Raw genomic sequence first — 14,448 nt, forward strand, 5'->3', positions numbered from 1 at the left:
GAAAGTGCAGAACACTGTTCTCAATCAGAGTAAGGAGTGATTTGTTTCCATCTAGCCCAGCCAGCCTGTGCTCTGACACCCAGGAGACTACAAGCAATGAAGCATAGGAGCCCCCCTCAGCCAAAAGAACACGGGTGCAGCTTACGTTGCACTAACTTGCAAGAGAACCGCCCTGTAAACAGAGATTGAAAAACAATCTTTGTATCTTGAGCTGAGGGGAACTTTTGTCATAATTTATGGAGATTTACCAGATGAACTGGTTCTCCTCGTCTCCCTGTTCATTTTCTTCCTCTGTTGCCTGATTTCATCCCACGTGTAGACGAGATTATCATGGATCTAATATAACTCAGCCTAGCTAAAACACAAGGGCAAAAGACTCTGCGGTACTTTTGCTGAGAACACTCCTGCCCACAGCCGCTGGGGCAGCGGCAGGGCTGGCACGGGGCTCTGCCGGGCGGCGTCGCCTCTTGCCGCCCGTCACGTACATCAGCGCTGTGATTTACAGAAGAACTACATCTCCCGTCATGCTCCACCCCAAGCCACCCACACTGCCTGTGCGCGGCAGCGCGTTGCACTGCGGGAGTTGTAGTCCGTACTGGCGGCGCCGCGGAAGTGACTCGGCGGTGCCGGGGTGAGCCGGGGGCGTGTTGACTTTCCGGGGACGGCGCTCATGGAGGCTCGGGAGTAGCGAGGCGTCTGAGGGGGTTCGCCGGCCGCCGCCATGTTCGGCTGCCTGGTGGCGGGCAGGCTGGTGAGCGCTGCCCGGGCCCGGGCGGGGCCCTCAACCCGCTCGGGGGCGGGGTGGAGCTGCCGCAGGGCCCTTGGCCCCTCCGGGCCCCAGGCAGGGGCCCCTCCTGCCCGGCGCTCGGCTAGCTCCTGCCCCGCGTCCCCACAGGCAGCTGCCTTGTCGAGCGTCCTTGCCGGGAGGCGCTTGCCATCCCCCTGGCAATGTTGTCTCCTCAGAGACAAGCTGGGAGCTTAAAAGAAGCTTTTTAAGGCTAGATTGTGCCTTGGCTGCAAGGATGTGGCATCTCGGGTAAAGAGGAGGGTATCTTTTGCTCTGGCATTCAGCCATCCTTCTGCTGCCTTTCTCAAGGTCTATTGTATTTCCTATGTGAACAGGTTTCCATGATCCTGGGGTTGTGCCAGCCAGGTGGTCAACAGCCACTTCTTAGTGACTTGGCAACCTCTTCTGCACCCTATTTTCCTCCTACGCACATGGGGAGCGAAGGTATTCTGATCCTGTAGTCCCGGGTGGGATATGTGTTCAGTGCAGGTAGAACAAGACTGTTGTGTCTTTCTGGTAATATTTTTTGCAGTTGTTCTTCTGCTGTGTTTGACTTCTATCTGGCTATTTGCTCTTTAGGCTAGTACGTTCCTCACTTTTTGTTATGTACCACTTTAGGTGTATTTCTGTAAAAGGAAATTCGCAGACAGCTGAAGATGAAAAACATGTTAATACTAATAAATGTTTTGTTCTCTTTAGGTACAAGCTGCACCCCAACAAGTGGCTGAAGACAAATTTGTATTTGATTTACCAGACTATGAAAACATCAACCATGTAGTGGTCTTCATGCTGGGAACTATACCATTTCCAGATGGAATGGGAGGATCTGTCTATTTTTGTTACCCAGACCAGAGTGGGATGGCAGTGTGGCAGCTGCTGGGGTTTGTCACTAATGAGAAGCCAAGTGCCATCTTCAAAATTTCTGGTCTGAAATCTGGTAAGACTGGTAGAACATAGCAATCGGTGTAACAGATGTGTTCCTGAGTGCATAAGGGGTAAATGTGTGAAGGTTGCTTTGAACAAAAAGCTACTTAAAAAGGCAGCACACTCTGTGTTTTCAGATAGTGTTGAGCAGATGCACTAGAAGCAGCCTGTCATCTTCATGGAAGTCTGTCTGTGTGTTACTGTTCCTTGTGAAATTTCTGTCTCATCTTCTCTTGTGTGTGGTGTTGATCTGGAAATTCTTCTAAGCAGACTTGATGTGTTTTTGTCCTCTGCATAGAGGAAAAATGATCCTGTAACTTCCCTACCATGTTTTTAGGTGTTTGTCTAGACATGCCAGCAGCATTTTCTTTCAGCTTCCTCTGCTATGTGGTTGTATTCTTTGTAGCACAGACAGGTTTTGCAGGGAGTAGAGTCTGGCTGTGGTTTCTGACAGCTGGCACTACCCAGCCAGGGGCAGTTGCTCTACAGAATTGTCCAGTAGAGGGTGTCCTCATTGGAAAGCAGCTTCCCAAATGTTTTAGTACTTTTGGCACACTGAGTAGGGTGTGTGTGTTTTCCTGAATACGAGGGGTGTGCTGTGTGCATTATAAAAATGTTGAGACATTCCAATGGTACACCTTTGTCATATGAAAGGGACAGATACATCAGTCAAGCAGCTTAAAGTGTTACAGTGATAAAGTAGTACACATCTTTTGTAGGCTTGAATGTTGTCTATATCTTCAACTTGAATTTCTGTTGAATTCAACATTGAGGTTGCTCTGCTAAAATGTATTCATTCATAACATGGCATGCTTTCTTTTGGGTCAGTCCTGGATGTGGCAGTATGGTTGAGATAAGGGCTCTCCAGCTGCAGAGCAAAATGAATTCTGATCATACACATTCCTCAAAAATTTGGACTTTCTTCAGAAGAGGGAGCACATGCAGGAAGGGTCATGTGTTTTTGTGTATCCCAAAACTGTGTGGTTAGTGTAACAGTAAAGCATATCACCAATGCTTTTGGCATATGTTTCTCATATTTGAAAGACTCACTGGTGTGTGCTCTCACTTTGGAGGAAGATGCATTTTCAGATGCTTTTTGCATGATTAGCCATAGTCTCCCTGTAAGGGCTGCTGTCAAGGAAGAACTCAGTGATATAGTTGAACTCGTTTGCAGTGCCTTGAGGCACTGCTGTGCTTGATTTGAGCAGCAGAGAGCTCTGCCATTCCCATTGTCTGCAGCTTAGCTCTGACTGTGGACTCAGTCTAAGCTACACAATCTACGTTTCCATGACCATAAACAATTTTAAGATGGAGAAGATTACATAACAGAGAGCTGGAATCATTAAGAGACATTGCTGATACTTGAACGCTGCATTTTGGGTTTAATACCTGGTTGAGTGGAGCAAAGGTGTATCCCTGTCAGCTTCCTGGGAAGCAGTGGTTGTAGCAGAGTTTCATTTGTTTGTGCATAAAGAAGGGGCTTAGAAATGCTCCCTGCCTTGGAATTGTAAAGTTTTTTGGTTTTCAGTTGTGCCTGAAGGTGTAGAAGTATAAAATTACTTTGGACTTCTATTTTGCACCCTTACTGGAAGTATGTTCACAAGCCGGGTAAGAGTTACAGCAGAGCCTTTTCCATGGTAGACTCTTCTGCTGTGATGCTGTTTATGCTCTAATATAATGTCTGCATTTGAGGCCTACACGTGGGTAAGGATTTTCTTGTGGTTGGGCTGAAAGGTAATGAAGGCTCAATCATTGAATTAAGGGTTCAATGAAGGGAAAGAAACTGGTGGAAAAAATATTTTTCTGATAGTAGTTGCTCTGTGGTGATGTAATGTGTTGGAGAGTGTAGGGTCTGAATACAAAAACCTGAGCTTGTCTTTCAGTACTGATTAACATTCTCTTCATTTGTAAGGTTTGGAATGCTAATTGCAAGAGTCAAGCATGGAAAACGTGGAGTTTGTTTCTCTTGGTGTAAGGATGGCAATGGATGCATTTATTTCACACTTTCAGGCAGACATCTTTCCAAGGCTGTGGTTCTATGGGAATTCATGGAAAGTGAATACAATGGATATGTTTTGTTGTTTGTATCATAACTGTCTAAAGTAGTCATACATTGTAACAGAGCCTGGTCCTTGAAGATGTTACATTTTTATTGAAATGTCAGGTTCTCAGGTGAAGATGTTACAAGACGCAAAACTTGTACCAGCTCTGTTGCTGTTGGGACGTTTAATAATGAACTTGATACTTGGCTTCTGATAGCTTGTATCAAGCAAGTGTCTAACAGCAAATGTGAGATCATACAGCAATAAAATGGCGTTTCTCAGAAGAAATTCTAAATAGCATTTCAGGAGATGAATTCTCTTCTTACTTACTTTGTGTTACAGTAACATTTTAATAGGAGTGCTTTTCTCATAAGGTAGCACTATATTGCAGGTGTAGGATCTGGAGTGAGGAGTAGCACTTCAATTGAAAAGGGTGCTGAGTTGTCACTGTACTTTCTGTATGGGTTGGCTGTTTGCTTCTTTGTGCCTTGTGTCTCTGCAGAGGAATGGTCAAGTTCCTGAGGTCTTCAGTCTTGATCTCAGTTCAACTTGTCAGACTGTTTTTGCTGGCTGAGTTTTTGACTAAGTCAGACAGTGCTTTTGATGTCCATCAGCATTTCTTGCAGCTCAAGATAGTGCTGACTGGTCTGCAGGACAGCTCTTGATTAGCTTTGCTTTCTCCTGCCAGTAAGAGGCCAGAGTGCTGCTGAAACACTGCCTCTGTGTTAAGAGGGTACTTGACTATTTTGTTCTCACAAACAAAGGTGCAGCATTAGTGTTTGTTTACTGATAGCACTGTGGTCCCACAGGCCTTTTCCTGCATTTTCCTTTAGAGATGCTGACAGAAGAGTACATGATTTAAGTGACTCTGAGTGTCTGTTCTTGTTTGCTGAGACCTTGGCTGAAGCTAGGACTGAAAGAAAAGTCAGAAGTGAGGGCAGAGGGCTGGGATGATGCCTGTGTTTGTGGCATGCAGTTTGGGGATGGTTCCTGTTTTCTTTGTGGTACTTGCAAAGTCGGAGGCCTTTCTGTTCCATGACTATTTCTTTGACTTTTGCTGCTTTTGGTGGGTTTTAGCAGTTCAGATGAGACCTAGGGCTGCCCAGCCCTTGCTGAGTCAGAGGGATCATAAACCAGTGCTGTCTACTTTTTCAGAGCAGGCTCACTAGAACCTGCCTTTAATGAGTGAATCAAACAACTGCAGCAGTGATGCATATTTCCTGTTTATCTGCAATTGCCCAAATGTGAATTAAAAGCTTGGTTCCTGTAGAGAAAGGTTCTGCTGTCTTTCACTCACTGATCATATTCCCTCTTGAATCCATTTACTTCATAGGGAGCTGTAAAGTCATGTTTTTGTGGTTTTTGAAATTTCCTAATGATCTGTTGTGCTTTTTAAATGTACCAGTCACACTGTTCCATCTGTTGTGCTTGTGTGTACTTTTGCTTAGACTGTGTTTTTTCTGTATTTCCTGGGATAGGGAGATCCCTCTGCTGGGAGCTGGGGAATACCTTCTACAGCAGAAACACAGTGGTTGAAGTTACACAGCCTTTACGTGTGTGCCAAACCTAACGTGTGCTGTTCGTGGTGCTTTCAGGGAAGGGAAGTCAGCATCCCTTTGGTGCCATGAACCTCCCACAGACACCAACAGTGGCTCAGATTGGAATCTCAGTGGAACTGCTGGAGAACCTGGCTCAGCAGACTCCTGTTGCAAGTGCTGCTGTGTCATCAGTAGATTCATTCACGGAGGTAGCCTGGACTTTCTGTTTTCAGAAATTCTCTTTCTATGGAAGTCTCAAGAATTGAGCCTCTGAAGCACTGATTGGGGGCTGGGTAGCAGATGCTGCTGGGGGTGGCAGTAGGATTGTAAGCAACCTAATAATTGTTAAATCATTTGGTTGGATGCTTTGATACTATGAAATTGCTTTTTCTTACACTGAAAAACTGTCTCCTGTAAAGACTGGAATTTGCATCCTCAGTGACATGAGGCCAAGAGATTCACTTGTGTCAGTGTCACTCTAAAATTATTTATGATACTTCTTATAGGACCAGCTATGACTAAATACATGTAAGAGAGAGTGGATCTTTGGCGATTTGTAGGTGCTGAAACTTCAGTATGTAGACTTGCAGGGATAGTCAAAAATTACTGCCAAGTTAAGGCAAATGTGGACATGGATGCAGAGATATTAAGGTATACCACTTTCCCTGGAGAAATCCTTCTGATGTAGCTCTGCAGAACTGCAGAGTTATGCCCTTTCCCACAGCCAGATTTTTGGTTTTCCCCAGTGCCTTCGCTGTGGATTAGGCCTTGGGCTACAATATGTGCCATTTTTTAACCCAGCCTGTCCATTACTTTGAACCTCTGGAAATCCTCAACCAGCTCTGGCAGGTAGCTGGCAGTCTGACAGCAGTCCAAGGCAAGCTAGACCTGCATAGTGGGTCTTGATTTCCCTAACACTGATGGCTCTGGCATTTTCCTTTAACATTTCAGCAGTTGGTGAGGCTTTTCTTCAGGCCCTTTTTACCTTCTCACTTTCCTTCCAGGTGCTTGATGAGGGAGACTGGTAATTGTACAGTAGTTCTGATACTGTAGCTGATGTTCTTTGGCAGTTTATACACATTGTAGCTCCAAATAGGTAATGTTTCTTGCAGAAAGTTACCATGACTAGGAGTTGACCAACAGCTATTTTTGTATAGTACAGTTAATTGAGCTTTTCTGGAGTTGTTAGGAGCTAAGTACACCTAAATAATATTTCTGATTCCACCAATTTTCATTATAGCAGTAGTAAAGTTATGAGGAATAACATGCCACATCAGGTAAGTTGCAAGGGGGCTCATGGATTTTTCTGGCAGTAGTATTTAAAGACAAAAAAACACCTTATGATTGCATAATATTTTTACAAATGTTATTCTCAGTTAAGTGAATTTTTCTGTTAAAAAAAAAGAGCAGCATCTAACTCTGAACATCTTAACTGAAAATTGTAATTGCCTTCAAGGAATGCAGTTGATCCAAAAGGTGAAGTACTACTTACTCCTACAGAGAAAATGTGTGAGGTCAAAGTGGAAGGAAACCTTTGAGGGAGTAGATTGCAGAGGAAGGGCATATATGACTGGGAGCATATTTGTGAGTAATGAATAGCTTTCATTTAATTTTTGACATCAGCTCTTTGAAACTGCTACCTTATAGCAATAAAAGTATTTTTTTAATGGTGAAATCATCTGTTGCTACCTTAAGGAGTTGATCTCCTATTACATTTTTAGTAAGTTTTATGAAGATTTATGATTATGTCTTTTTTATGTGTATAAACATATACAAAAAAGAAGTAGGACAAAACCATAGAGTTCTGCATGTGAGTGAGATGAGACTGAGGGTAGGGTTCTGGGATATGATTTCTTCTGCTCCTTTTGTCAGAGGGGAGCACAAGACTGTGCATTTATTAACTCAGGCTCTGTTTTCCTGTATCACTTCACTGTCTATGAAATTTTCTGTATGAAAAGTCCTTGTTCTCCCATCAAAACAAAGCATAACTTTTTTTCTTTTCTTTTCTTTTTTTTTTTTTTTTTTTTTAATAGAGGAAATAAGGAGGTACCGTAGACTTGTATATTTGTAGACTGGCTGGGAATGTCCTACAGCCTCATCCTCTGCACACTGGGCTTGCTGTTTCTTGGCCTCTCTTTCATTCTTTTCTTTCCTAGTCCTGTAGTTTAGGAGTGCCCTATGCATCCTTTAGGTGTTTTCCCCACAAGATCTTGTAGTAAAAGATGCCAGGACAGCAGCCCTTCTGTGGGGATTGCTAAAGGAAATTGCCCTGTCACTGGAGTCTGATGACCTGTAAACAGATTGCAGACTTTTCCAATCGTTTAACAAGTGTTTTTCTGGGAGCTGGAATGGCAGCTTTGGCCCAGTCTGGAGTTGTTCTGATTATTCAGTTTGGAGGAGAGGGACAGCTCTTGTCACTTTATCACTTTTTTGTTACAAACAGAAATGTTCTTCCCAAAGCTGTTTGTCCAGTTGGATGAAACTGAGCAGGGAGAGGGCAAGTGAAGATTCTTAAAATGATTTCTGGATGCTGGATGGATCTGAGGGCAAGACTGAAGCTTAGGATATTTTGATCATTGTCTCTGGACCTACTACATCCACTTTCCCACTGTGTTTTAGATGACAATGCTAAAATTACTTCATGTAGGAACTGTATATCTGTTAAACTTTTGCACAAAAGTTCAAATTTAAGAAATAACTTCCTTAAAATATCTTTTTTTTTTTTTTTTCCAGTTCACTCAGAAGATGTTGGATAACTTCTATAACTTTGCTTCCTCGTTTGCTGTTACTCAGGCACAGATGACCCCAAATCCTTCTGAAGCTTTCATTCCTGCAAATGTAGTTCTGAAATGGTAATGGCAGTGATCTCTAGTAACAAATGGGGTTTTTTTCTAGGCATTAGACCATCATTTCTAAGCACTGAACTATTGTCATGCTATTCAGTGAGATGATGCAGAAGTGTTTAAAATAATTGTTGTTTATTTCTAGTATAGAGAGGTCCTGCCCACTGTTTTTATATTTATTTGTCAGCTTTTTGTTTGGTTGTTTGTTTTTTTGTTTGTTTGGTTTTGGGTTTTTTTTGGTTTTTTGGTTTTTTTTGTTTGTTTGTTTTTTTTTTTTTTTTTTTTTTTTGTTAGAAAAGTGCTATGCAACCAATGAAACTTTTTTGGTTCTAAAAAGATTGCCTTTGACATATGTGCATTTGCACTGTGTTGCTGATAATGCAAATGCTCTGGAGTTGTAGGAAGACAGAGCATACTGATACTTGTCAATTTATGCTTATTTGTTTTATTTGGTCTCTTCCTAGACATAGTTCCAGCATAGCTGCCTTGCTTAAGAATATGTGAGAGGTGATGAAATCATGTTACTAGTTGACCTGGTTCTGTCACCAAGATCCTTGAGTGTAAATACACAAGTCCCTCTGGAAGTTGTTTTCCAGGGACTGGTTTAATAACTGTCTGGGGATAGCCTGTGCAGTCTGGAAATAAATTGTGAACTGCAGGCAATCCTTGAGGTTATCTGAAAATGTCTTTCCTATCAGTTTGGCCTTATTTATTTATTTAGCCTCTGCAGTATTAACCAAAGCCCTTTTAAAATCAGTGTTTGAGACTATCTGAGTACAGTTTTATAATTTATATCATGAATATGCAAACAGTTGATGAGAGCCATGTGTATTGTTTGGGAGTGTAATTTGATGCAGATGCCTTGTGTTTAGAAGGTAACTACAGACTGTATGTGGGTAGGGTTTGTGATGTGACTGGTCAGTGCCTGGGTGAGGCTGAATTGGTTTTAAGCAAAGACCTTCAGTCTTTTCTCACTTAAGCTGGGCTATGAACTATGAGGTATAGGATAATATTTTGTGGTTTCCTTTGTTTCACTGGCAGTACCTTTTGATGCCTTACCTTTTGGGTTTGTGAGGATTAAAAGGGGATTTAAACTTTTGTGGCTCAAAGCCTATAGGCTTCTCTATTTTTTTTTCTTTTTCTTGTAGAAAGGCACAGAAATTGTATATTTTGTCTATTTCTTCACTGTGTGTCAACAGTGAATTCTGATGCTGTTTGTTTATGGTTTGCTTGGTTTTGTGAGTATGGAAAGTGAAATTAGGATAGCATGTGTGCATACAAGTTTGCATTATATGTTAGAGAATTACATTTCCCTATTTGATTTTACTAAAACATTACCATCCAGCCTCAGATTCATACATTCATTTATGATTTCCTAGCCCAAAAATGTTATGCATAAAACAGTCACTTATAATTCATGGACTTGTTTAGGTTGGGACAGACCTTTAAGATGGAGTCCAACCATTCACCTCCTACTGCCAAGTGCACCACATACCCAGGGCCAATAAAACACGTTCACATGTCTTTTAAACACCACTAAGGACGGTGACTCCACCACTTCCAGTGCTTGACAACCCCTTCAGTGAAGAAAATTTTCCTCATGTCCAATCTAAATTAACTTACAATTTTACTAAGCTTGAATGAGTCTCCTCTGGGATACTGCTTTAACAAAATTCATCTTGGTGAAATACACAAGTCTAACTACAAATATTCTAGATATGCAAATGGATTTGGGATTTACTAATTTCCTGGTTTGAAGTAAATGTAATTTACCATGCTCTCTGCATAGACTAAATTATTTGTACCCTTTTTTAAAAACACTATTTTATATGCAGCAGCTGTTATTTTTTGGGTTTTTTTTTTTTTTTTAATTTTTCTAGGTATGAAAACTTCCAGAGACGTCTGACACAGAACCCTCTCTTTTGGAAAACATAAGCTTAAATTCTCTCATTTGGAGTTCTTTCTAAAATGTTACCTGAAAGATGCATCAAGTAACTCTGCTGAAGATTTTCGGAGGGGAGGAGGGGAAAAACCCAAACAACGATTAGTCTAAATAGACAAACTAGTAACTTTTATATTACTCTTGAACAGTATTTAAAATTAAAATCAATGAAAATTACTAGTTTGCATGTTGGTTTATTTAATTGAAATGCTTGGCTGCAACAAGAAATCAGTGTTCCATGTAGAAATACTTTGAAACTGCATTTAAAGTGGAAAAAAATTACAAGATGAAAAATGGCAGCACTGTGTCATACTTGTGTGGTGCTTCGGGGTGTTGTACACAAACTGAATGCAGACTTTTCCTTCTATACCTCATCTGAAGGGTGATCAGGCAACTGCGAATATGCTGATGGTTTTCCTGCTGGTACTTGCACTGTAAGTCCTTCCATTTTGTGGACAACCGGTATTCCTGTCCCCAGCTCACATAAATGGTACAATAGTATTTGCCTCTTTGGCAGCAAGACACCATTGAGCTTAATCTTGGAATACCCGTCTTTAACTTTTCCTGTATGAAAGTGAAATAAAGAGGAATCTTGGGGAACTTTGGCTGTGCTAGAAGAATTATTCCCAGTAATAAGAGAGTAAAATCTTGTTTCTCTTAGAAACAGATGTGGGGTGTCTGATAATGCTGTCTAGGTTACTGTCACCAAAGACTGTTACATTTGCTCATAAATTCATAGGATTTTGGGGTGGTCTGAGTGGCTCTCATGACAAGTGCAGTTTATGCTGGTGCGATGGCTTTGGCCATATGTGCCCAGGTATCTCATAGGTAAGCTCCAGCTGGCCCTTCTGTTCACTAGATTAGCTTGATCAGAAATACTGTTTTTAACAATAGATCTTGCTTTTGTAAGTTACTTTCTGTAATGAAGGACTAAGACTTGTTCCCAAACCACTGGCATGAAAAGAAAAGTTTTCACAGGTTTCATTGACTGGGGAATTAAGCTTTTTAGGAGTCCTTTATCAAGCCAAGTCAGCCTTAGATACACTTGCCCTGAGAACAGAAACTCAGTTCTTTGAACGTATTCAATAACACCCTATGTCATTTCTGCCTCAGCTCAAAATGGACTCTTCCCTCACATAAAAGCAGAGGGACTCAAAGAATAAAAGGAGTGAGCTCAACCTGGGACTCAGAAGAGGAAGAAAACAGACTGATGAAACCCAGGAAAACTGTTTTAAGAACAGCTTTTGAAAAGTAAAACTAACTATCTCCCAGGTAATTTATGGAACAAGGCTCAAGGTAATTTCCTGGAAGGCATGGCACAGACCCAAGCCCTGAAAAATTTGGGTTGCCTGCTTGACTAAAGGCTTAATTTTCTTAAAGACACATTTGTAGGCCAAATGTTTGTAGAGAAGCAGCAATGAGGGAACTTAGCTAAACTTCCTCATCAGAATGGGTCATTAGGATCATTCCAGATGACCTGTCAAATTCTGCTGTAGGATGTGGTAGTTTTGTCACACAGGTGGCAGATGCCTCACATAGCTGGTGACAGAAGTGGATCAGAGGAGACAAGAGGGACCAAATGGACCTCAGGAGTGGTCATTGCTCAGCTTCTCACAATCCTAAGGAAGGATCTGGCTGGTGTGGAAGTAAGTAATTAACACTTCACAAGCCATTGCAAGGCATCAGGAGTTAGGGACTATGTGTCTACATGACGTAGCAGACTCACTCCATCAGCACAATTTAATTAACAAAGGAGTGATTTATTTGTAAGAAAAAGAGGTACTATCTACAACTTCCTCATCTGACTGGCCAGAGCTACCCTCTATGAAATAATCCTCACATTGCCACTCCTTGTTGCAATTTTCTACGGCCCTCACCATCCAACATGGTTTGGTGAAGAGCGAGTCACAGAACTAAAGGTATTTAAACCCAAGGGCCCTGTTTGGGCACAGGCTGTCACTCTGCTGCTCACTCTTCTCTCTTCTAGTTATAACAAGCTACTTCTGTTGTGACCAAAGCTGCATTCTGGTTATTCCAGATGCTGGTGGGATTGTTGTTTGGGCTTCAGGAAGTCAGACATGCCAGACTAGACCATGTGGGTGGGATCACTAAGTCCACCATGAGTGCTGTGGCTGCTCTTGCCCCTGCTCCAGCCATTAGGGCTGTAAATGAAAATATGTATTTATATGGGGTTTGAATAATTCAGTAGAGTAGATTAAGAACTTCTCCCAGTGCTGTAACCACTGTGGGTTCAGCAGGTGTTGTCTCTGAGCTCACTGAATGTAGTACATGTTTGAGAGCATTATTGTAAATTACTTTTCTTTCTTGCAGTGACTGAGTTTACAGATCAGAAACTCACAGAGAGAACAGTCTATCCCCCTTCAGTATCAGTATTTTGCCTTTCACAACTGCTGTGAAAGTAAGAACTGATTTATTTCTACAGGTTGTGTGGATGGCCAGACTGTGCTTCTCAAGCATAAGTGCTTTTTCTTTCTCAGTTTTGAAGCACAGGATTATGGTGGGTGAGTTTTACTAGCTCTGTGAGATACTATCATATGATCACTAGTTAGGATGCTTGAGGAAATAGGCATTCAGTTTGTCAAAGGAAAATTAATTTAAGAAACTCCAAAGTTTTCTAACCTGTCTTCCAACAATACATCTTACCTCAACATTGTGGTTTTAAAATGGGAGAACAGGATTATGGGAAAAAATGAGGAGAAACAAAGATACATACATTCATCTATTTTGCCTTTAACATATTATATATATACATACACATATATACTTTTTTTTCCCACAAACAAAATACTAAAATTCCTTTCCCCAGGTATAGCCAGAGTTATAATGCCTGTAATAATAACAACCTCGATGTAATACAAATTATTTTGATCCTCCTACATTTAGAGTAATTTTCTCATTCCCATTTTCTAGATACTAGAGAGTTCAGGTTTTAAAGAAAACCTGTAAAAAAAACCAAAATCCTGTCTACTGATCATTAAGCTTTGAAGCTAAACATACCCTACCATGCCAAACTCATAACCATGACAGGGGTAGATACATTTCCCTCCATTTTGGGACATTTTCCCAATTGTTTTCCTTTCCAAGGCAACAGGAGTTGTTAGTTAGAGTGGGGATTCTGTTTCTACATCTGCCCTCACCTTACCACCATGCCCAGAGAAAAATTTAAAAATACAGGAAGAAACAAAGTGCATATATTGCTGCTGGCTTATACAGAAACAGATGCAAAATTCATGGCTAGTCAAAATTCTAATTATGCAGGGGATTTTTTTTTTTTTAAGTTGCTTCATTACTTTATTGTAAGTATTGTTCTGACACAGCTCATGGTGACAGCGAAGCATTCGCAGGTGAAACTAACTGTGTCTGTAGGACTTGCTGAGGAAGTTAATTCCTTGATATTTAGCCATGGAACCAGAGCTCCCCAATACAATCAGTGGTGAAACATAAGCATGAAATGCACCAGAGAAAACAAGCACTCCTATCTATACTAGGAAGGGCAAATTCGATCCATATTTGCATAAAATTTTTTTGGCTTAACATTAAAAGCCTCAAGAAGAACCCGATTTAAAACTACATTGTGGTAAGGTTCTTTATTCATTCACCACCAGATGGAGCATCACCCCAGGAAACAAGACTATACTCTGAGAAGAGAGACCTTTTAAGTGAACCACTGTTTTAACAATCAGGAGCCTGTTTCCTATTTCTACTTCCAGCTGTGGTACAAACCTTCTTGCTGTCTCTGGGCAAAGTCTCTGCCTAAAAGTTAGAACTGTAGTTTAAGCCTACCATTTATGAAATTTCTAAGTTTCTGAAAGTTGGTAGAATAAGACGGGCTGCCAGGTACCTCTCTTAGCTATTGGTTTTTTTTTTAATCTCTTCAGGGAGATACTCAGTGTGCAATAACTGAGGGAATCAGCAACCTTCAAATTTTAGTATGCTCTTCATGTAGAGTTCATAAAAAACAGACCTCTGTAACAACACTTGCAGCCTCTGGAACAGTTTTCTTACTGTACTGCAGTTACTCATCAGCCTGACTTTACCTCTCCCTCACCTGTCTTGAGATGAGGAACAGAAGGAGTCAATTACAAAATTTGCCAAAGAACAGACCTAAAGATGGCCTGAAGACAATGGAGAAAAACACATGTTCTTTCAGGCTATTTTTGGTAGGTTTCTCCAATACTAGAATTAGACCACACTCCTATTGTTGAAAAATTTAGGCACTGGAGCTCTTAAGGTATGTTTCACAAAAGTATATATTAAAAGGTGAAAAGGTTTTGGAAAATATTAAACTCCTCTTTAAGTTCTTTTGCAATGATTATAACTCTAATAGCTCTGTGTCTTCCAGGAGACACAC

The 14,448-nt window shown here is 41.1% G+C and overlaps 1 protein-coding gene across 6 annotated transcripts; it reads left to right on the plus strand.

The window, feature by feature from the left end:
• Positions 1–566: 566 nt before the first annotated feature.
• On the plus strand, positions 567–10,253 carry HIKESHI (heat shock protein nuclear import factor hikeshi). 6 transcript variants are annotated; one of them, XM_053970901.1, is made up of 6 exons: positions 567–631; positions 1,123–1,231; positions 1,542–1,724; positions 5,349–5,500; positions 8,025–8,143; positions 10,015–10,253. In XM_053970901.1, the coding sequence occupies exons 2-6, from the start codon at positions 1,129–1,131 to the stop codon at positions 10,067–10,069; spliced, it is 612 nt and encodes a 203-aa protein (XP_053826876.1). In that variant the 5' UTR covers positions 567–631; positions 1,123–1,128; the 3' UTR covers positions 10,070–10,253. The 6 variants fall into 6 exon arrangements, with proteins under 6 accessions (XP_053826876.1, XP_053826878.1, XP_053826874.1 ...); XM_053970899.1 differs by lacking the exon at positions 567–631 and adding an exon at positions 648–751; XM_053970900.1 differs by lacking the exon at positions 567–631 and adding an exon at positions 804–1,036.
• Positions 10,254–14,448: the final 4,195 nt, after the last annotated feature.

This window comes from Vidua macroura, chromosome 2, assembly GCF_024509145.1.
Source record: "Vidua macroura isolate BioBank_ID:100142 chromosome 2, ASM2450914v1, whole genome shotgun sequence".
Taxonomy (NCBI): domain Eukaryota; kingdom Metazoa; phylum Chordata; class Aves; order Passeriformes; family Viduidae; genus Vidua; species Vidua macroura.

What these genes read in the sequence shown, in the direction of transcription:
- HIKESHI (XM_053970899.1), top strand. Translation starts at nt 722, where the DNA reads ATGTTCGGCTGCCTGGTGGCGGGCAGGCTG. An exon ending in TACGCACATGGGGAGCGAAG is followed by an intron (nt 1,232 to 1,541) that starts GTATTCTGATCC and finishes TTGATTTACCAG; the next exon opens with ACTATGAAAACATCAACCAT. An exon ending in CAGTAGATTCATTCACGGAG is followed by an intron (nt 5,501 to 8,024) that starts GTAGCCTGGACT and finishes TTTTTTTTCCAG; the next exon opens with TTCACTCAGAAGATGTTGGA.